Genomic DNA, 21,709 nt, shown 5'->3' on the forward strand with positions numbered 1-21,709 from the left:
CTTCATTACTTTCCCTTACCGTCCCTTCATCAATTGTAGAATCATCGTTTCAAAAATAAATAAAATCAGTTTTGACAAGGTTCAAATGATCGCCTGTTTCTCAGAGATGGTCAAACCGATCTATGCGCTATTAGTCTCATTTGGCAGGTAATATAGCCAAATAGATCACAATTGAATGGGTTTTTGATTGGACGTTTAATCTGAAAGTTACGAGCAATCGTATGCACCACACCAAAATTAACAATAATTTATAATGATTTTAACCAAGATAATCTACCTAATTTCAATTATGTTAATATCAAACGAGAGGTTTTGAGACTACGAATATATATGCAAAATTTCATAAGAATTGCTTTTACCGGTCAAAAGATATTAACCCTCGAACTCTCGCGCAACTTTTGCAGCACGGTTACTCGCGCGCACAGTAGTCTAAAACCAAAGAAAACGTGCGTACTAGAGTTTTGACTAGGAAAACATGGTTTTAAGTTTATCAAACCTTTGGGAGAGTTTCTTGAAACTGAATGCTCTATCGTCAGGTAGAATTTAAATTTTGATTAAGCCCCCTGAAAGTGAAATAAAAAAATATTTTTCTTCAGTTTCAATATAACACATTGATATGTTTTGCAAAGTTTTAGATCATATTATTACAAGAAATTTTGCTGAAGACAGTAACCTTCTATCTCTTCAGCGAAGATAGAGAAATCTTATTTATTGTATATGCATTTGTAAAATCAGTTTTTCTATTTTAGCTCTTTTTGTAATTGTTGTATGACTTTTTTGTGTATTATAAAGTTGTACAAATAGTAAAAATACACAACTTTGCAGAACAGAGTATACTTCTATGTTTGCTTGTTTAGGAACTGTAGAACTTTGATTATAAAAAAATACCCTAATTTTGACCCCGAATTACTCGACTACCAACAGACGGATATATTTTAAACATTCTACATTTGCTGATAATTTTTCTGCAAACAGACACCATTTTTCCATATAAAGAAACGAGAGAAAATTCCAGCTGGGGCCAATTGCGGTACACCTCACATGCTGCTTGCTTCGTTTCTGTGATGTCAGTTTATGCTGATCTGTTTTCCTAACAATTTAAAGTATTAATGTATTGAATAATTCTGACATTTTGCTCATAACAAGTTTATTGAAGAATATTCCTTAGTTAAACAACGATTTGTAATTTTATAACAATATGGCATTCAAAAACATACACGTGTTGTACAAAATACAACAGCGTGAGTAACCGAAGGTTAATAAAAATTGATGAAATTCATTCATGAAAATTTTATTGATGTGAATCAAATAGAATGGCATTACAGGAAATTATGCAAAGCTCAACAACCCATAAACTAGACCTTTACTACGTAATGTATATGTTAAAGAAAAATATTTCTTCTTACAACTTACTTTCACTTGCACTTACCCACATTAGTAACAACTTACTCAGTAATCTCATAAGAAAACGAACTATCAAAATTTATAAGTGCCGTAAAACGGGGTAACATTGATCACCGGGGTAACATTGATCAAATGAACCATTCGAGTGAAATAAACCACTACTGCCAACTTTCCTGAATTGATCAATGTTACCCCGTTTTACGGTGCTTCTATTTTGTTCAAATTTTGTACCTATTCCAAAACTTTTATGTAAACCAGCGCACAACGCAATCTTAACCAATAGATGAATTATTTTCCGAAGACGTGTCGATTTCTATCTCAAATAGCAAGTAAGACCGTAAAACAAAGGTTCTTTTCACCACTAGGTGGATTAAATCAGGTTTATATACATGCTTTCGCTTTTTTTATTTTAATACAACAATTCCACGATAAATATTCCTATAGCAATTTAAGTTACTCTAATTTTGTTTAAACTATGTGTACTTGTAACTTTTCTGAGAAATTTTATGATCGTGTTTTATTTGGTGCTTAAAGTGCCTGCTCCTGAACTAGAGTAATCACAAAAATCATCATTTTCACCTTTAGACTTGAAAAAAATCATCACCGAACCGATTTTAATGATACTGACAGCACATGAAAGATGTTTCTATGGTTAGTTTAGAAAAAAATATTGGGATGGAGCGAATTTTTTTTAGGGTATTTTGCCTATCATTGAACGATTCCAATGATTGGACAGCGTCCAATAAAACGCTAATTCTAGAATACATATACGCTAAAATCCTATGAAAGTGCACGAATTCTTCAGTTTGATCAGTTGTGGATCATTTCTTGTAACAATAGCGTTACATAAGGCAAGATTTAATAACAAAAATTTAAATTAAACATTGTCATATACAATATGGGCTATAACCCTCAATTTTATTAGCATTTCAGATAAGAATCATGTCTCACTAATTAACGTTTAAAATAATTATATTACTATATCATGCTGTACACAGCTAATGATATTCATCTATGCACTATTTGTCAATATTTTCAAGCAAAATAAAAAATTACTTATAGTTTTTACAGTATTAAAATTTTACTGTTTAATCATTGGACAATAAAGCAACGCTTGTACAAGAACTGAAACAGCATGAAAAAACCGCATTACTTCTCATTATGCATGTGTATTTGACAGTTTTTATGTTTATGGCACTGTTTACAAATGGTTTTCATTTGTACGCAAAAGTTTTCCGATAGAAATTTATGTAATGGTATAAATTTTTATTTTATATACATACATGCTTTTAATTTTTTTGTTTTAATACAACAATTTCGAGAAAAATAGTTCTATTGCAAAATAAAGCTATTCCAAATTTATTTAAACTATTTGTACTTGTACCTTATCTGAGAAATTTTATTATCGTGTATTTGATTTGGTGCTAAAAGTGCCTGCTCCTGAATTAGGGTAATCACAAAAATCATCATTTTAGTCTAAAGACTTGAAGAAAAATAAGAAATTTGAATCACCGAATCGCTCCGGTCTTAATGGGACTGACAGCAAACGTAAGATACTTCTATGAATATTGTAGAATAATATTGGGTTGAAACAATTTATTTATATAACGTTGAAAATATTTTGTTTTCTAAATTTTCGCCAACAATGGCGAGCTAGTTTTTCATATTTTTTGAGAGCTAAATAATTTTTTATCATTGCTTTTGAAAAATTATAAATTTTATAATTTTATTTCTTTTATAAATAAAAGTTCGATGATGAAACGAAGCTGAATGATGCATTTTTTCAACTTTAAGGAAACGGATATTCGCAGTTTTTCAGATTATTATCTTGCTAACAAATTTGTTTCGAGTAACCAGGAGAGAAACAAACATAGTTTCTCTTGTAAAAAACAGTTCTTGTTATTAGGCCGCAGGAAATAGAACCGTAAAGAGAGAAAAGTTTGCGGGAAAGCAACAGAAATGAAGGAGAAGAACATCGAAGTTTAGAAGGGGAAAATAACATCCCTTTAGAAATATATTGATAATTAGTAACATGTTAACTAATTGCTGATTTTTTTTTAATGAATATATCTTAAAATGTATTCATTCTTAATAGTAAGCTATCAAATTAACTTTGAGGTCAGTGCAATATATTGCACGTCCAACCATTGGACAATACGGTTTCAGAACTGTTCAACGATTGGGCATTCAAGCGTTGTCAAAAAATCGCATTTTTTTCCACGAAAAGCTTATTTATTTCGTAAAAATGGTTTGAAAATACTCTTTTTTTGTATTTCATTGGTGTGGCGAGCTAGCTTTTCTTATTTTTTGAGAGCTGATTTTGTTCACAAAAGTTTTAAAAAAAATTCACAATTTCATAATTTTAATTTTTTTATGAAAATAAAGTTTCGTTGATGAAACGAAAATGGATGGTGTATTTTTCAACTATAAGGAAACGGATAGCCTTCCAGTTGGCAACGAGGAATGACGCTGGCCCAATAAGCCAGTCGTCGTATGTTCGAATCTCGACTGGGGAAGGCTGTTAGCGTGAATAGGATCCGTAGCAACTGGCCCTGCAATTGTCCTGCACTCTAACAGCTGGCTGCGAAGACTATGGTATAAAAACAGATGGTCAAGTTTCGCTAACGGAACGGCTTTGCTTTGCTAAGGAAACGGATATTCCAAGTTTTTCCAGATTATTAGTTTGCCTTCAAATGGAAATCGACATGGTTTCCCCTGCAGTAAACAGAGCTTAGAAATGGGCCTCAGAACACAGAAGAATAAGGAAAAGTGTGCTTCAAGGGAGCAGTAGAGTGAAAAAATTTGCGGTAAAGCAACAAAAATTAAGGAGAAGAGCAGAGTAATTACTAACAGTGTTAACAAATCGCTGATTATATTTAACAAATATATCTTAAAATGTACTCATTCTTAATAGAGAACTATCATATTAACTTTGGGTCGGTGTCATACACACTTAAAAAACTTAGCAAAATTTGCCGAGATTTGGACAGCCGAGCGTTCAGTAAAAATTTCAGTTTTGCAAATCGACGTTTACGAATCTTTACTAACGTTTGGCATCATAAAAAAATTTACCAAACACTCGGCTGTCCAAATCTCGGCAAAATTTTGCTGACTTCGGCACTTTTTTTAAGTGTGATATATTGCATGTCCAACTATAGGACATACGGTTTCAAAAGTGTTCAACGATTGGGCATTCAAGCAGCGTTGCCAAAAAATTGCATATTTTTCTACGAAAAGTTTATTTATTCGATGAAAATGGCCATATAATGTAAATATATTTGGCATCTGATTCTGATCTGTCTATCTGTTGTGTCTATTTGTAATTATTTGTTTAGAAAAAACCATTAAAAATCAAAATTTCGTGGCTCAGCTGTGCGACCATTGGCAAATTACCCTACAACGAAACAACTGAATAGTGATATACGAGGCATAAATACCTTTCAAACAAAAGTTATAGCAGATGAATCGGTTCAGCCATCTCCGAGAAACAGGCGATCAGGGATGGAAGATCAGTGATATATAACTGACAATGTTTTTTACTGATTCCAGTTTTTCTTCGTGCGTGATTGAAAACAAGTAACTACACAATACTGCAATATTCCAACATTGACATAGGTAATATGGGTCATTCCACGTCAAGTTTTCGAGTGCCATGTAATCGAGCTTCACTGATTTAAACCAAACTTTGCCAGATTGTTCGTTTTCGAGTATTTTGAAATGTCCAACCGACACCAAATTTTGGATTTTTACTTTCTGACCGAAAACGAACAATCTGGTAAAGTTTGGTTCAAATCCGTGAAGGTCGATTACACGTTTCAACTTTTTCTCCATCACTTGACGTGGAATGACCCATATATAGTGTTTGGAAGGTATAAGGATCCACAAAATTAATGCTGAAGCGTTTGCTTAACCGTAGCATGTTATTTGCCTTGTGAATTTATTGCGTTATAATAGTCGATAAATATTTGTTTAGAGTCTAAGATAATTCGTAAATTCCTAACTTTGTTACATTTTTATACTTTTTGATTTCCCAATATAAATGAGATTTTTGGTGTTATATTAAGTTGATTTTTTTTGTTAGGTTCTAATAGGCTCCTTCTGCACCATAAATAAGTGTTTTTCATTATGGAATACATTAATGCCTACTTCAATTTTTATTTCCACAAAGAAACTCGTATCGTCGGCATAGATTAGCACTTAAGTTTTTTGAGAATGACAGAAGTGTCATATACATACAAAATTAAAAGGTGAGACCCCAAATAACAGCCTTGAGGAACACTAGAAGTGGCTTGAATTGGATTCAAGTTCATTCCGGTAAATTTAGTTATTTGCTCGCGATCAGTAAAGTACGCCGTTCCAGGAACCCTGGTTGAATTCCATTTTTTGCTACTTGAAAAACAACAATGGACTTCCCACTATCCCACTATCCATTGTATTCAATGAGTAATGTAAAAATTCTAGTCAATTTTTTGTCAAGACAAAGGACGTATTGCTTCTATTGCAAGCTTCTTTATGAATAACTCTATTTTCTTCGGCTCTCCAGTGGAAGCTCGAAATCACAGCACAGTGGCAGTAATTCGTCCGGCAGCAGTGGATATGGCGGTAAAGGTACAAGCCAACAGTCCACGACGGGCAGTTCCTTACATCCACCGGGCAAGCACGCCAAAGAGAAAGAGCGCAAAAAGAAGGATAAAGAAGCTAAAACCCTAACTGAACCCTGCGGGTCAACGACCATTGCAACCGGAGATGATACTACAGAAGGGAAAAATGCAACCTGCGAACCGACAGTAGCAACCAATACTTCGACCGTTTCCTCTCGAGGCGAGCAAGAATCGACCCAGCCCAGCCAGGTGGAAGAGGTCGGTGAGCAATCGGTCGCACCGAGCGTAGAGGAACCTCTTCTGAAAGGTGATTTCAGTTGCAAATTAAAACTGTCATATTCTAACTTTTTTTCTTTCCAGAGGAAAGTCAAGCATCACATGATTCAATTCATCGTCCGGACATCATAGTTAAATCGCCCGCTTTCCTTCCGGGTCCCTCGCCGGCACCGGTCACCGTAACGGAAGAACACCATGAAACTGAATCTGAAGATCTGGAAGCCATCCACGCTCAATCGGCCGGAACGGCCACCCCGGGTGTGGCCAAAGTAGACATCGAAGATGGCTTCTGCTGCGTCATATCGATGCACGACGGAGTAGTTCTATTCACAACGCCCAGCATCACTCATTGCCTGGGTTTTCCAAAAGATATGTGGATCGGGCGATCATTTATAGATTTTGTTCACCCCAAGGACCGGGCCACGTTTGCTAGTCAAATCACATCCAAGGTGGTGGTTCCATTGGGCGAAAGCAAAACCGAAGCCAGCCAGAGGGATCAGAAAAATTTCCTCTACGTCATGTTGCGGAAATATCGCGGGCTACGGTCGGCCGGATTCGGTGTCACCAGCACATCCGTCAGCTATGAACCGTACCGACTGGTGTTGTCTTTTCGGGAAGCACCTCAGGAGAATTCGGGTGAATTTGAGTCCAGCAATGGACGTACAATTTTGTTGATAGTCTCGGCCACTCCAATTAAAAGTGTCTTTAAAGTTCCCAATGAACAGTTCAATGATAATGCGAGAAAATTTACTACCAGACATACGACGTGCGGGGTGTTGAGTTACGTTGACGGAAATGCGGCAGAATTGATTGGTTATCTACCACAGGATATACTGGGGCGTTCGGTTATGGAGTTGTATCATCCGGAGGATATGGTAATTCTGAAAACCGTTTACGAGACAGTTATGGTGAAAGGACAGACGGCTGGGACGTCGTTTGTCAGTCAACCGTATCGATTTTTGATTAATAATGGTTGCTACATAGTATTGCAGACCGAGTGGACCAGCTTTGTCAATCCATGGTCCAGAGAGCTTGAGTTTGTTATAGGACATCATCAGATATTGGAGGGACCAGTGATACCGGATGTTTTTGCGTCGAATGAAAACTCACGAACATTTTCCAACGAAGTGTTGGCAACCGCAAAAGGAATCGAGGAACATATTCTACGCATACTTAAGGAACCTGTGGCAAAGCCTTCCGATAAGGTGAAGCAAGAGGTTTCCAAGCGGTGCAAAGCTTTGGCGTCGTTCATGGAAGAACTTATCGAGGAAGTGACTCAGCCGGAAGTAAAACTAAATCTTTTGAATGATTCGGATTTTACGTTCTCCGAACGTGATTCAGTAATGCTCGGAAAAGTTTCTCCCCATCATGATTACTTCGATAGCAAAAGCTCTTCGGAAACACCGCCCAGTTACAATCAACTGAATTACAATGATAATCTGCAGCGATTTTTCAATAGTCATCCGGTCATGAATATAGAAGAATCGATTAAGATTGATTCTTCTGGAGGTGCGCACACCGATACGGTAGACGGTCGAACGCATGTAAGTCCGAATCAGCGATTCAGCGGGGGTAGTGGGGAGGGAAGCAATGACAGCGCAGGAAACTTTAGCTCTGAAAGTAACGGACAACTTCACAGCAGTACGGATGCTTCGTCAGGTAGCATGCTACCGTCAGCGTTGACTGAGGAATTGCTGTGCCAGCACAATGAGGACATGCAGAAAGTGATGCTTAAGCGTCATCGTGAAGCAAGAACGCTGGCACGAAGTACCGAGAAAAATAGGAAAGGTCCTCCAGATAAAGCACAAGCCTGTGCCCACGGCGTGAAAAGAGGACCATCGCATTCGTGGGAAGGAGATATTCAAAAAACAGTCAGACATCAGCACAAGCAGACCGTTGCTGCAAACACTCAAAATCACCCATTACATCCAGTAATACCGTCGAACCCTACGCCAATATCATCAGCCGTTGTCACAGTACCATCAAGGACAATCATAACAACTGCAGCCTCCTCGGTAGCTCCCCAAGCTTCAACCCACTCGTACAACCTGCCACGAAATGGCGATTTGTGGGCTCCGTTTTCAGTTAGTGTTGCCTCCATGCAGACGACCCAGAACAATCCAGCCGTCAGCTTCGTTCCTTCGCACAGTATATTTCCCACCTTATACTATATTCCGGCTGCTCCACAACCAACGCCACCGACATCCGGCGTTGAGATGCCAAGGATAAATCCAATTACCATTCCCTACATGAATGACATGATGTACCCGCATCCGATGCAACTTTATCAGCAATCGGTGATTTATCCTCCAATGATGTATCACACTATGCCATACCAACCGGTACCACCTCCCTGTGGATTGGTAACGGAACAGAGAACCGTACGTCTACCACATTTTTCCTCCCTGCTGCGCATGCTGCGGAATATTCTAATAACAATCTTTTTCATTTGCCTAACATAGTCTCAACCTCAACAGCAGCCTCAGCCACAACCGGGATCTACCAATCCCAATACCAACAGTGCCAAGGCCCCAGATCAACAGTTTCCTATCGATCCTAGTGGAAAGCCCGACCCAATGGTGGCCAGCAGCAGCAAACAAAACAACCGGGTAAACTAAAGGAAATTCAAATACTTTACTCTAAAATCTGTTCTAACAGTTTTGTTTCTTTCAGACCTCCACCTCCAAGTACTCGAAGTACGCTTCCGGCAGCTCGCCAATCATTTGCAACGTCGACGGAAACTTCCACCTGGAAAATGTGGAAAAGCTGCGCAGCTGCGTTAGCAGCAGTGGCATAAAAACACCCGCAACGCACAGGCAGCTCAGCGACGACATGGACGAGTCCAGCTTTTCCAGCATGTATTCAAGCTTCCTGAAAACCGATAACTCGTCGGAAACGAACGGCGGCTTGGATAAGAAGAGCTCCAGCGAGATGCTCTGGGATAGTGTATCGAGCAACACTGCAGGACCGGCGAAACGACGACCCGATCCACCCTGGCTGGAGGATGTCTGCCAATCCAAGGATCTTGTCTACCGCTACCAGGTCGACGAACGACCCGTTAAGGATGTGTTGGATGCCGATTTACGAGCACTCAGGAATCTTAACCAGGTTTGTCGATCTGAGAAGAAACGATTAGAGATCGGCTCTTCAAAAAAATCTGTTCTCTACATTGCAGCCAATTTTGGTTAACGATCAGCTTGGTCAACTGTATCTGGATCTGGAGCTGGAAGGCCTCTCGGTTAAACTGTCACTCAGCGAAACAACTTCCGGCAGTAGTAGTGATGATTGCGACACGCAGAGTAAAAGAATTGTTGCCAAGCGGAGCATGAAATACAGCAAATTGGTGATGATTTACGAGGAGAATGCTCCGTTTCCACCACCCGCCCTCAGACCGATAAACTAGGTCGCCTTTGTCGTTACACTTAAACTTAGCCGCAGTATTATTTTGAAACAGTCGACACATGACATGTATTAAAATTAAACTAGGCAGCTTTAATCCAAATGTGATACATTTGAATTTATTATTCATAGACTCGGAGAGAATCCATAGTGACAGATTCGATTTTTCCTACATCCGAAGACTTAAATTTGCGTGTTGAATACTTGTTGGTTACCATTTTGAGCGATTTTATCGATCTATACTTTTACGCTTGCAGGGAGAATGCCGCCGAAAATATTTATATATATTTTTGGGAAATCCCTCAAGAAAGATGATGTTTAACTATTGCGAAAATTTAAATAGCAGAGATAATTGACAGAATGTCACATATCTCTAAAATGTAGCTCATTACAGCCAACGCGATGCAGAGCAACGCTCTCATTGTAGCATTATACTGCATGTATGTGTTTTACACGGTAATGATTATATCTTAAGAATTTTATAACAAATTAGATATTTAAAATAAATGTGTGAATCATGACAAAAACATTTTTAAATGCTCATACTTCTCTTTACATCCCTCTCTAGATATTTTCCTTACCCAATCTCCCTCTCTTCCTCCCTTCCACTCTCCCTCCCTCTCTTTCCCTCCCTCACTCTCTCCCTTTTCTCTTCCTCTCTCTCCCTTCTCTATTCCTCTCTCTCTTCCTTCTCTATTCCTCTCTCTCTCCATTTTCTCTTCCTCCCTGTCTCTCTCTCTACTGTCTTCCTGTCTCTCTCCCTCTTTCTATCTTTTTCCAATTTGAAGAGGGGAATTCCGGCCAAAAACTAAATCGATGATGGATTTGTTTCATCAAATAAGCAACCCAACAGCTCCCGTGTCCGAATGTCCCACATCATTTTTTCGGTTTTGCTCCAGTTGGTCTAACCATCTAGCTTCGAAGCGAACACCATTTTTGCTTGGTTAGTGTCCGGCATTCTGACAACATGTACCGTCAATTGTACCCTTCCAGTTTTATTGACTTTATAGATACTGAGATCGTCGAAGAGCTGTGCCAGCTCGTGGTCCATCCTTCTGCTCTAATACTGTTCTCACAGACCCCGCCAGAGATGGTCCTAATCACACGACGTTCAAAAACAGCCAGTGCTTTCAAGTCCCCGCTGAGTATTGTCCACGTTTTGTGCCCGTAGAGGATTGCCGGTCTTATTATGGTTTTGTATATGGTATATTTGGTTACCAGACCATAGAGTCTTGTGGAGTCCGTAGTAAACACGACTTCCGGCAAGTATACGTCAGCGTATTTCTCTGCTGCAGTTGTCAACGGACGGCAACGGCCCGAAGTTTACAAATTCGTCCACTAATCCAACTTTCACATCCTGCTTCACATTTCAGTTTGGTATACGGCTCAGCAACTGCCCGGAACGTCCTTCCGACAATGACCACATCTTCAGCGAAACAGATAAATTGACTAGATTTATTGGAGATGCCCCGCTCCGCATGTTAAAACCCGCACGTTTCATAACACCGATGCTGAAAAGAAGACAGAAAATACCATCGCCTTGTCAAAATCCCCTGCGTGTTTCAAAAGGGGTTGATAACGTGCCCAATAGCCTCCCACAGCACTGTACACCATCCATCCTGGTGGCTTAATCAGTCTTGTCAGTTTCTCGGGAAAGCCGTTTTCGTCCATAATTTTCCATAGCTCTTCACGGCCGGTAGTATCGTAGCCGGCCTTGAAAAACAAAGCCTAAGCTTTGCTATATTCCGTTATCGAAACTTACCCTTCTGTATTTTATACGACAGACTTCGCAGCCAGCTGTTAGAGTGCAGGACAATTGCAGGGCCAGTTGCTACGATCCTATTGACTGTAACAACCTCTCCCAGCCGAGATTCGAACATACGACGACTGGTGGCTTATTAGGTCAGCATCATACCTTGAGGTCAATTGGGAGGTGTTGCGTAGGGACTAGGATCTGTCGCAGCATAAGGATTTGGTCCATAGTCGTTCGCCCGTACACAAACCCGGCTTGATAACTTGATAACCTCGATCCTTCGATCTACTTGCTATCGGCGATAGACGGCGAAAAATGATCTGAGAAAGCACTTTATAAGCGGCGTTGCGAATGGTGATCAGTCAGTAGTACTCACATTCCAACTTACCGCCCTTCTTGTATATTTGTTATTTATTCGTATAATTCATCGGATAATTTGGGTCTAAATGAACGCTTAAAAATTACCTAATTATTAGTATCTACATTGTTAAGTGCAAGAATTCATTGACAGTGGTCTTTGTACGGCGTCAAATATGGCTGATCTCTCCAGGAAAGATGACGAAGCGCATAGCGAACAAATTTTCGTGCGTTTCTTGTCTAGCGGACCAAATAGACTCGTGCGGGTTCCAAACGATGCCGCAAACTCCAGAGTCGACCGTACAATAGAACAATAGAAAGCTTTAAAACAAAGCGGTTCATTGAATTCGCCAACGATCTTAAATATGAACCCAAGACTACGATTGGACTTGTCAATGAAGGCAGAAATATGAAACTTCATGGTGATTTTCTCGTCTAGTATTACTCCAAGATCTTCTCCTGTTCCGAAAATTTCGTAATCAAACTCTATTGCGCTTCTACCGCGATGAAATCTGATGACGCAACATTTCTCCACACCCAATAACAATTGGTTCCTTACGCGCCACTCACTAAACAAGTCCAGAAACTTTTGTAATATTCTGCAGTCCTCGATTCGTCTAACTACAAGATAGATTTTCAAATTGTCAGCGAAGAAAAGCCTTTCACCTTCATTGAGTAATAACGCTACATCGTTGAAGCAGATACAGAATAGCTGTGGTCCCAAATTGCTACCATGTGGTATACCAGAACTCCCAGTTGGCTTCGAGGCTGCGTTGCCAACCTTCCAGATTTGTCTGGATTTTCCAGACTTTTTGATGCCTAATCAGACAAAAAAGACGTTTTTCAAATGTTGTCTTCCATTAGACCAAATGGCAGCCAGATTTTTCCAGACGTTTTTATTCTCGTTTTCCAGATTTTCTTAAAAACCGGTTGGTCGAGGTATGCCGCTGGCCTAATAAACCAGTCGTCGTATGTTCGAATCTTGGCTGGGAGAGGCTGTTAGAGTCAATAGAATCGTAGCAACTGGCCCTGCAATTGTCCTGTACTCTAACAGCTGGCTGTGAAGTCTGTCTCTAATCTAATCTAATCTAATCTCACACTAATGCAGCCATTTCTTGAAGGCATCCTGGAAAATGACGATTACTTGAATCAACCATTTTTCTTGTCAACGGCCAGGCCAACTGCGCAGCATATACCGCAGATTGAATTCCAAGGAATCAAATGGAACCAGAAAAAATACCTAATTCCATTGAACTCCTTGAAATCAAGGGGAAGGAAGAAAGCGTGGACCTCCCGTATCAAACGCTTCCCATATACGTAGATAATGATTTATTTACAGTCGTTGGGAGTATCTTTGCTAACAAAGGTTAAGTGATACTTCGGACCCTCAGGGATGAACATTTAGACCAGAAGCCAGGCTGCAATTGGACAAGGATATAGCGCCTTATTTCGCTCTCTGAAAATAGATTAGTTTGCCAAAAATATTAGTTTAAAATATATAATACTTGAAAATAAAGTCGCGTGGTTTAATGGTTGCCTAAAACTACATTTATAAGGTTAGGAACTGAAACCCGCACGACCCCGCACCTCATAGCTTGGCTACTCAATTATACAAATTGAAGTATTTCTAGGTATGGCCACGTGAAGGCGCTAGGTACGGGCTTGGGATGGCTAGAGCTGTGTTGGACGCTTTTTCCTAGCTGCCTTCCCCATTTCATACCCTAATAGCTGGCTGCGAAGTCTGTCGTATAAAAACAGAAGATCAAGTTTCGATAACTGAATGTAGCACCTAGGCTTTGCTTTGGTGTACCAGAACTATTTGTAAACGCGACAGCCCGGCAGTTAACAAGTTGTACGAAAAGTTCTTGTGGTACACCCAAGTTTCTCCAGCTTGCTCAAAAGAGTAGTATGATTAACGGTATCAGAAGTGGCTTTCAAATCAGTATAAACTGTATCAACTTGCGCTTTGGCACTCATACGTAGAACGATACAAAGTTCACCAATTTTATTTCTACAGATCGCCCGGGAAAAAATCCATGTTGTAGTGTGCATATAATACTCAGGCTGGCTGTAAATGTCTGTCTTTCATGCGGGTCAATGGAGATACCAGGTAATCGGAGCACTGAGCGGACGAGACAGATTGCTCACAGCTCACTTATCGTAAAAATATCCTAAAAGTTAAAATATCGTAAAAGTATATTGGGTATATTACTCTCTCCTTGCACTCCTCCATTAGTTGTCCATGTTTCTCAGATTCTGGCTATCAGCTGGTGTAGACAGGTAGCCAACCTATCCGGGCCCATCTTGATAAGCTCCGCTACGCTGTCATTTTTGCCAGCTGTCTGGTTGTTCTTGAGATGCTTAATGGCTTCGATCACTTTACCTACTGTGGGGTTCGGCAATGTAGGCAGGTGCTCAATGTAGTGCTTTTTTGCTTACACCTTTCGATTAGTTCACGTTAATCCGACAAGATCCCTCTGTCATTATCCCGACATGTTTCGACTGGCGGCACAAAGCCTTTGCGGGATACGTTCAGTTTCTTGTAGGCGTTGCCTGAGAACGATACAACTGTTCCATGTCCTCGCACTCCATTTCCCCTGCTGCAACATCGACGCCTGCGCCGCATTCTTATCGTCTAACATCCTCTGGTATTCCTCATCGAAGCAGTCGTTACGCCGATTCCTTTCCAGTTGATGGCTGCTTTAACGCTATCCCAGCAGTCGTCGAGAGAGACTTCGTTTAGCTCTCTCTCTCTCTCTCTCTCTCTCTCTCTCTCTCTCTCTCTCTCTCTCTCTCTCTCTCTCTCTCTCTCTCTCTCTCTCTCTCTCTCTCTCTCTCTCTCTCTCTCTCTCTCTCTCTTTCTCTTTCTCTCTCTCTCTCTCTTTCTCTCTCTCTCTTTCTCTCTCTCTTTCTCTCTCTCTCTTTCTCTCTCTCTCTCTTTCTCTCTCTCTCTCACCCGGCAGCGCGGCCTCGAGACATTACGCGTATTCAGTAGCGACTTCAAGTGACGGTACCGAATGTTGGTAACAACGGAAAGTCTTATTTACCGCACTTTAACCATCAAAAGGTCAAAACCGACGTTTGCGCCACGATAGTCTCGAACGTCTAGAAGTGGTGGATTTGCGAGTCCGTCTGTTGTGGTGATCTCCAGGTGTGCCGGAAGTAGGTACTTCGTTTGGCCAAATTTTTGGAGGCGGCGAAGTCAATAAGTCCAATAACCAATAAGCGGTCTGAATTTTTCCTCCGGATGGCCAACCTAAGCGTTGAGGTCTTCGATGACGAATTTGACGTCATGTCTTGGGCAGTTGTCGTATTCGAGCTCTATTCCTCAACTTGCACATACGGCTACCGATTGGCCACCATCCAAAACTCAAAGTTGCACCAAGCTCGTGCAGTTCTCGTAAATGGTGTATCCATTTCTATACGACTGTACCGTAGATCCCTTCCAGCATGCCTCCTGCAGCGCAACAATGTCGAACTAGTGGGCCCTCAATAAGTCGGAAAGGATGCGGGTACTTCCTAGAAAATTGAGAGACTTGCAGTTCCATGTTCCAAACTTCTAATCGTTAGTCCTTTTTCGTTGCCTTGGTTATCCCGATTGTTCCGGTCCGTATTGACATAATATGCTTCGCGTACTGGCATTTTTACGGATAGCTTGTACGGCAACCCCCTGTGTCGCCGGGGAACCATCGTGACAATACTGTTTAGCGTCCCACTTTGACACGAGGATGATGATTCTTCATTCCCTGCTAGCATACGACGTTAGTGTCCGCCGGGGTTGGTTACCCGATCTTCACTAAGGTTGCTCGTATACCGGCTGGTATACCGGTGAGATGAGGTAAGGGAGGGTCGTTTGAAGCAATGCTTAAGAAGTTGTGTACCGCAATCTTTTATCCAAGCTGGGGGATCCATGGGATCCCATGGGATCAGCAATACCGGCGAACTACAGGGTCTGTGAAGGAGTAGCGGGTTGTAATCCGGTTGTAATGCTCCGGTTACAGCTTGGTTCGACCCATGGATCCCCCAGCTTGAATAAAAGATTGCGGTTCCCAACTTCTTAAGCATTGCTTCAAAAGACCCTCCTTTACCGCATCTTCCGTTCTTTTCCCTTCACGCCTGATCTCAATCTGTTAGATCCTGCCGACTCGTTGTTTCATTACATTCTTCTACCGTTCCCTCCGTAAATTGTAAAAAAAACTACCGTTATAAATACTTAATTGTATGCCTAACCTCATTCAAGGTCAAGACAAAAATCAGACAAAAATATTAATTGCCCTATAGAACTAACAGATGTATTGCGGTTCAACAAGTAACCGCTATAAAATCAGTTTTCTATAGGTACACCATATTGTGTTGCAACGCCCCACTTATAGTAAGTTTATAAGAGATGTGGCGCTACCGTCAAACGGGGCGACTTGCTACAGCGGGGTAACTTGCAACAACGCTATATCGGTTGAATTTATTGTATTTTTTGTCCCTTACTTCAATTTTTAATCTATATCAGTCACTGTATCTTGTTGATAACAGATCAAGGAAGCCATAGATGCTGTTCTGTTGGTTTGTGTTGTTTTGATGATTTTTAAAAAATCTCACAACATGGTGTTAAATTAATTGTCTTTTTTTTTGTCTGTAAAACGTTTGTTTCGCCCACAAGCAATTCTAATAATAGAAACCTAAAATACATTTTTCATAGTCAAGTGAATATTAAGGATATTAAAGATTAAGGTTTTGTTTATCCTGATTGTTACTACATTATTCGTAAATTGTAATGAAGATTCATATATTACTCTCCCACTCCCGCTTGGTATTATACCATAATACCATAGTGAAACCAGAAGTAACGGTTAATACCGCAAGCGCAATAAAACCTTTATAAAATTCAAGTAACACCAAGTGGCTGCAAAATTATTACTTGGGCAGTAGTCGGTTTTATTCGCGCGTATCAGTATTAGCAACTCTGAGTAATTAGTGAGTAGTGGAGCTGAAATGAAATGAATAAATAATTTTCTCTTACCATCGCTTCATACATAATGCGACTGGTTTCAACTGAAGGCAATTGAAGCTCAGGCACGATTTGTGGATCTATTCAATTTCTGCAGAAATGTGTGTTTTGAGGGCTTCGATAATTGCTTAGAACAATGTATTCTTGTAAAATTCAACCAACAAAAGCTATGCATGAAAAACTAATTTTTAAAAAACTTTCTTAGAAAATGCTCTGTATCTCTACGCTCAAAACAGACAGAAATGTCATGTCTTCAGCAAATTTGTTTGGCTTTATATTTTCTACAACTTTATCGAAGAAACTAGGTCTGTGTCCCATCATAAAAAAGTTTTTTTTTATCATATTAAGCCATGAGTAACTTTTGACAGTTTTAGATAATGGGAGCATTCCTGCGAACTAAAGTTTCGAAGTCACCTACCTACTATATTGCTACAATGAAAGCAAAGGACGGTAGTAAACTGGACCGCCGTGCACTCACGTGTAAATGTTTTGTAAATTTGTGACAAGTAGAATTAACAGGAAAAGTTCTGTTTTACTCATACCTATTTAAGATTCTACTAATCCACTCAACAATATAAAATTTTGATTATTTGTCAAATAAAATAGTTTCCTACGCAGTATGCAAAAATCGACTGGCCAGGTCAGCAAAAACACAGAAAACATCGGATACTCAGCGTGACTCAGCCACATTCTTGTTTTCGTTCGAATTATATTCGATCGAAATTATTATCAATTTAGGTATATTGCTTTTGGTTTCGTTGACCTTAACGCGAGCTTTTTCGAATATGAGGGTACTACCACCCGATTCATTTGATAAATAAAAATAAAAATAAAAAATAAAAATGTAAATAAATATTAAGTTTAAGTCCATTTGTGCACAATCATCATTGCATTATATTTAGTTATACCCAGCCAAGCCAGGACCTACCCATTCACGGTTGATTACCTCTCAATAGATAAGTGATAGACCGCACCGAGAGTATAGCGAGGTGGCAGTAATCATTCGTCAACAGTATATAATAAGCGCCGCAACTGATTGGTTCCAGCATAGTTCCTGGTGCTGTGTTGTTTACTAGAACGAGTTAATTAATATGATTTCCTATCTAACACTTGCGGCCGTGGCAGTGACTCTGACTGTGCTGTGGATACGAAAACGGTACGCTTACTGGAAGGAAAGAGGTATAGCCTATGTGAAACCTTCGTTTCCCTTCGGAAATCTTTCTGCTGTTGGCAGAAAGGAGCACCTCTCAAGTGCCATGAGAAAATGCTATAAGCAGTTAAAGGGACATGGCCCTATCGGAGGAATTTTCTTTTTCATTAATCCCGTCGCATTGATAATAGATCTGGATTTGATCAAGAGTGTTCTGGTGAAGGATTTTCAGTATTTTCACGACCGATTAATATATCACAATGAGCAAGATGATCCTCTTACCGGACACCTACTTGCTCTGGAAGGTACAAAGTGGAAGAACTTGAGAGCCAAGCTCACTCCTACTTTCACATCCGGAAAGATGAAAATGATGTTTCCGACAATACTGGCGGTTGGGGATGAGTTTCACAAAACGGTTGCTCGAGAGGTGACGAAAAGCAAAGATCTTGAGATGAAAGATATCTTGGCTCGATTCACTACAGATGTGATCGGCACTTGTGCGTTCGGATTGGAGTGCAACAGCCTACAGGATCCGGAAGCTGAGTTCCGGCGAGTGGGCCGTAGGGTGATCAACCTTTCTTTCAACAGACAAATAAAGTTTTTCCTGGCTCAACAATTCCGTACCATTGCACGGCAGCTGCACGTTAAAATTATAGATCCGGAAGTCACGCACTTTTTCTCTGACGCTGTTAAAAACACTATCGAGTATCGAGAGAAAAACAATATTGACAGGACAGATTTCATTAGCTTACTAATAAAACTGATGAAGGGAGAATCATTGGAAACAGAAGGGGCAAGCAGTATGGGAACATTAAGCTTGAGAGAAGCAACCGCCCAAGCGTTCGTGTTTTTCTTAGCCGGTTTCGAAACTTCTTCATCAGCGATGTCGTTTTGCCTGTATGAATTAGCTTTACGTCCTGAATTGCAAGAGAAGGCTCGCAAAGATGTTCTGGAAGCGATCCGGAAACACGGCTCAATCACATACGAAGCGATTCAAGATATGAAATATGTTGATTATTGTCTTAGTGGTATGTTGAACGTTTATTTTGATCATCTTTGCGCTAAAACTATATTTTCTGGTATTTTCAGAATCATTACGCATGTATCCACCTGTGAGTAATTTATTGCGATCGGTCACTAAACCATATAAAGTTCCCGGTAGCAATGTTACGCTGGAGCAAGGTTCAACTGTGATTGTTCCACTGTATGCTATCCATCACGATCCGGATTATTTCCCAAATCCAGAACAGTTCGATCCGGATCGTTTTACTCCGGAACAGACGGCAAAGCGAAATCCTTACTGCTACATGCCGTTCGGTGAGGGTCCACGAAACTGTATTGGAATGCGGTTTGGATTGATGCAAGCTCGAATTGGATTGGCGTTGTTACTGAACAGTTTTCAGTTCAGCCTATCGAGCAAAACTTCCGTGCCGATTAAGCTAGCTGCCAGCTCCGGTATCCTCGCTTCTGAAGGTGGCCTGTGGCTTCACGTTGAAGAATTATAATTGGATATGGTTCCTGTTTCTTCACTATTTTCTATAAAGGCATCTCTATGTTTTTCAAAACCGTATTTTAACACATATCAAAACTGAATGAATATTTCAACATGTTAGTTTGAATACTAATTAACAGTACTAGTTAATTTAAAATGTCCATTTTGAACAAAAATTATTAATTTTGCCTTTTTCTTCTTATAACGCCATATACTTACCTATTAAAGAGACGTAGCCTTACTACTAATGATAGAATAAGACCATTACAAATATTTTATAAAGTTTTTAACCTGCCGGTGTTGGGCCACAAAAAGGGGGTTAAAAAAATACAAAAATTTTTCCAATTGACGAAAAAAATGCGTTGTAAGAATTTTTACTTAAAATATAAACGTGAATTCCAAATTTATTCTTGCTTTTCATGTATACGTTTATTTATTTATTTTCCATATTTATTAATTTTCCATGCAGAAATCTTTTCGGAAGAATTTTTTTGGTCGATTTTCGGAAATTCCATTGTTTGAATTTCCAGTTCTGTTTCGTGTTAACACTTCTATCAACTCAACTCGTCCGCTCATTTTTCGAATTTTTTAGGCCGTAGAGCCCATCAACGATTGATTTTATAAAAAAAAGTTTAACTTATATCCCACAAATTATTTTTTGTGCCCCCCCCATTTTTCAAACAAATTTTCAAGGCTGGGGGGGGGGGCGACAGAAACTTTAAAAATAATTTGCAATGGCCTAACTACCCATATAAAAGAGTGGATTTTTGCTTTTCACTCTTTTGCTCTTAACCCGGAACAAATTCCAAAGAAACATGCTACTTTTTTCCTTTCTTTTCCGGTTTTTCTGTTTTATCTTCCGCTGTGCGTCTTTTTCACTTCCATTTTACCTTTTTCTTTAGTCTATTTTGCTATTTCTCTTTTCAGCTTTTTCTGTCCCATCTTCCCCTTTTTACAATCTGTTTGACCACTTTTTCCCGCTTTCCTCGTTTTCTCTAGCTTATTTCTCTCTTTCTCGCTATTCTTAACTTCCCTTTTGATGTTCCTTGTTTTACGCTTTCTATTCCCATCAATGCCCTTGTTTTATCTTTTACGGTGCGTTTTAATGTTTTTCGCTTTTTAACTCGTTTTCTATTCTATTTATCGTTTTCATCTGTTCAGTTTTTCCTCTTATTGTGTCCTGTTTTTCCTTGTTTTCTGCCACGTTCTGTTTTTCCTTTCCGTTTCATCATTTTTGTCTTCTGTTTCATATTTTTCCCTCCATTGTTTTTCAGTCCCTTTTTCCTCTCCTTCTGTTCTCATTTCTCCATTTTCCTGCCAAGTATTTTCTTTTGCTCTTTTTCTACCCCTTTTTTATCTTATTGTTACCATTTTCTGTCCAATTTATCCTCATTTTCTTTCAGGTTTCTTCCTTCTTTTCTCTTTTTTTATTTTTATCTTCCGTTCTTCATCTTTTTCTGCTCAGTCTTTTCGTTTTTTGCCACATTTCCTTCTTTTTCTCTTTCGTTTTTCTACAAGAAACACTGTTCTTCGAATTCGAACGTACCCGAAGCTAACATGAAGTTTAGGTCGAAAGTTGCAATTTACCGAACTGTCAACTTACTTAGCGAACAAACGAACCGTGAACCATGAGCCGCTCATTTTAATAGGTTCGCTGCAGAAAATGAACAGCTTAAAGTCGCTTGCACAAAAGAGCCGTTTTGCTCACGTTGACAACTTCTTAAATTACCGCCATCACGACCGGCATATAGCATACACAAAAAATATACGTGTATTCTAGCACCAAGTAGTGATGAATTCCTGAACCAACAACCACACTATCTGCTTAGATTATTAAAGAACTAGAAGATTATTACTGCCAATCAAAAGGTAGATGTCAGCATATTATTCAACTCCTTTTGGCCTCCGTTTTGGCCACAACCAGGGATGGTTCGATCACTTTGACTGAATTTTGATTCATTTGACATCAGTCGAGCAAAATTTAACAAAGTTATGTGTAAGACATTTGTAGAACTCATTATTATCTACAATTTTGCTGAATAAAGTGTTGCTGTAACTTTTGTAGTTACGGCGCTACAACGCTAGTACCTCTTTAGTAACTAAATGAACGTTCGTTTAGTTACTAAAGAGGTACTAGCATTGTAGCGCCGTAACTACGAAAGATACAGTGACATTTTTTTCAGCAAAATTGTAGATAATAACGAGCTCTACAAATGTCCTATATATCAATTTGTCAAATTTTTCTTGTGTGAGACGGTACTGTCAAATGAATCAA

The 21,709-nt window shown here is 39.6% G+C and overlaps 2 protein-coding genes across 2 annotated transcripts in view; both read left to right on the plus strand.

The window, feature by feature from the left end:
• The window catches only part of LOC128739584 (uncharacterized), a 78,035-nt gene that overhangs the window by 3,577 nt on the left and 52,749 nt on the right, over positions 1 to 21,709 (plus strand). The window contains exons 2-8 of the mRNA XM_053835080.1: positions 5,948 to 6,312; positions 6,366 to 8,662; positions 8,744 to 8,890; positions 8,955 to 9,389; positions 9,457 to 9,679; positions 18,134 to 18,970; positions 19,032 to 19,432. Of these exons, the coding sequence (XP_053691055.1) occupies positions 5,948 to 6,312; positions 6,366 to 8,662; positions 8,744 to 8,890; positions 8,955 to 9,389; positions 9,457 to 9,679; positions 18,134 to 18,970; positions 19,032 to 19,432 (4,705 nt within the window). The remainder of the gene's footprint in view (positions 1 to 5,947; positions 6,313 to 6,365; positions 8,663 to 8,743; positions 8,891 to 8,954; positions 9,390 to 9,456; positions 9,680 to 18,133; positions 18,971 to 19,031; positions 19,433 to 21,709) is intronic.
• On the plus strand, positions 17,854 to 19,735 carry LOC128743097 (probable cytochrome P450 6a14). Its single transcript, XM_053839619.1, has 2 exons — positions 17,854 to 18,970; positions 19,032 to 19,735. Exons 1-2 carry the CDS (start codon positions 17,884 to 17,886, stop codon positions 19,445 to 19,447), a joined length of 1,503 nt encoding a protein of 500 aa, XP_053695594.1. The 5' UTR covers positions 17,854 to 17,883; the 3' UTR covers positions 19,448 to 19,735.

The sequence above is a fragment of the Sabethes cyaneus genome, chromosome 3 (genome assembly GCF_943734655.1).
Source record: "Sabethes cyaneus chromosome 3, idSabCyanKW18_F2, whole genome shotgun sequence".
NCBI lineage: Eukaryota > Metazoa > Arthropoda > Insecta > Diptera > Culicidae > Sabethes > Sabethes cyaneus.

What these genes read in the sequence shown, in the direction of transcription:
- LOC128743097 (XM_053839619.1), top strand. Translation starts at nt 17,884, where the DNA reads ATGATTTCCTATCTAACACTTGCGGCCGTGGCAGTGACTCTGACTGTG. An exon ending in TGTTGATTATTGTCTTAGTG is followed by an intron (nt 18,971 to 19,031) that starts GTATGTTGAACG and finishes TGGTATTTTCAG; the next exon opens with AATCATTACGCATGTATCCA.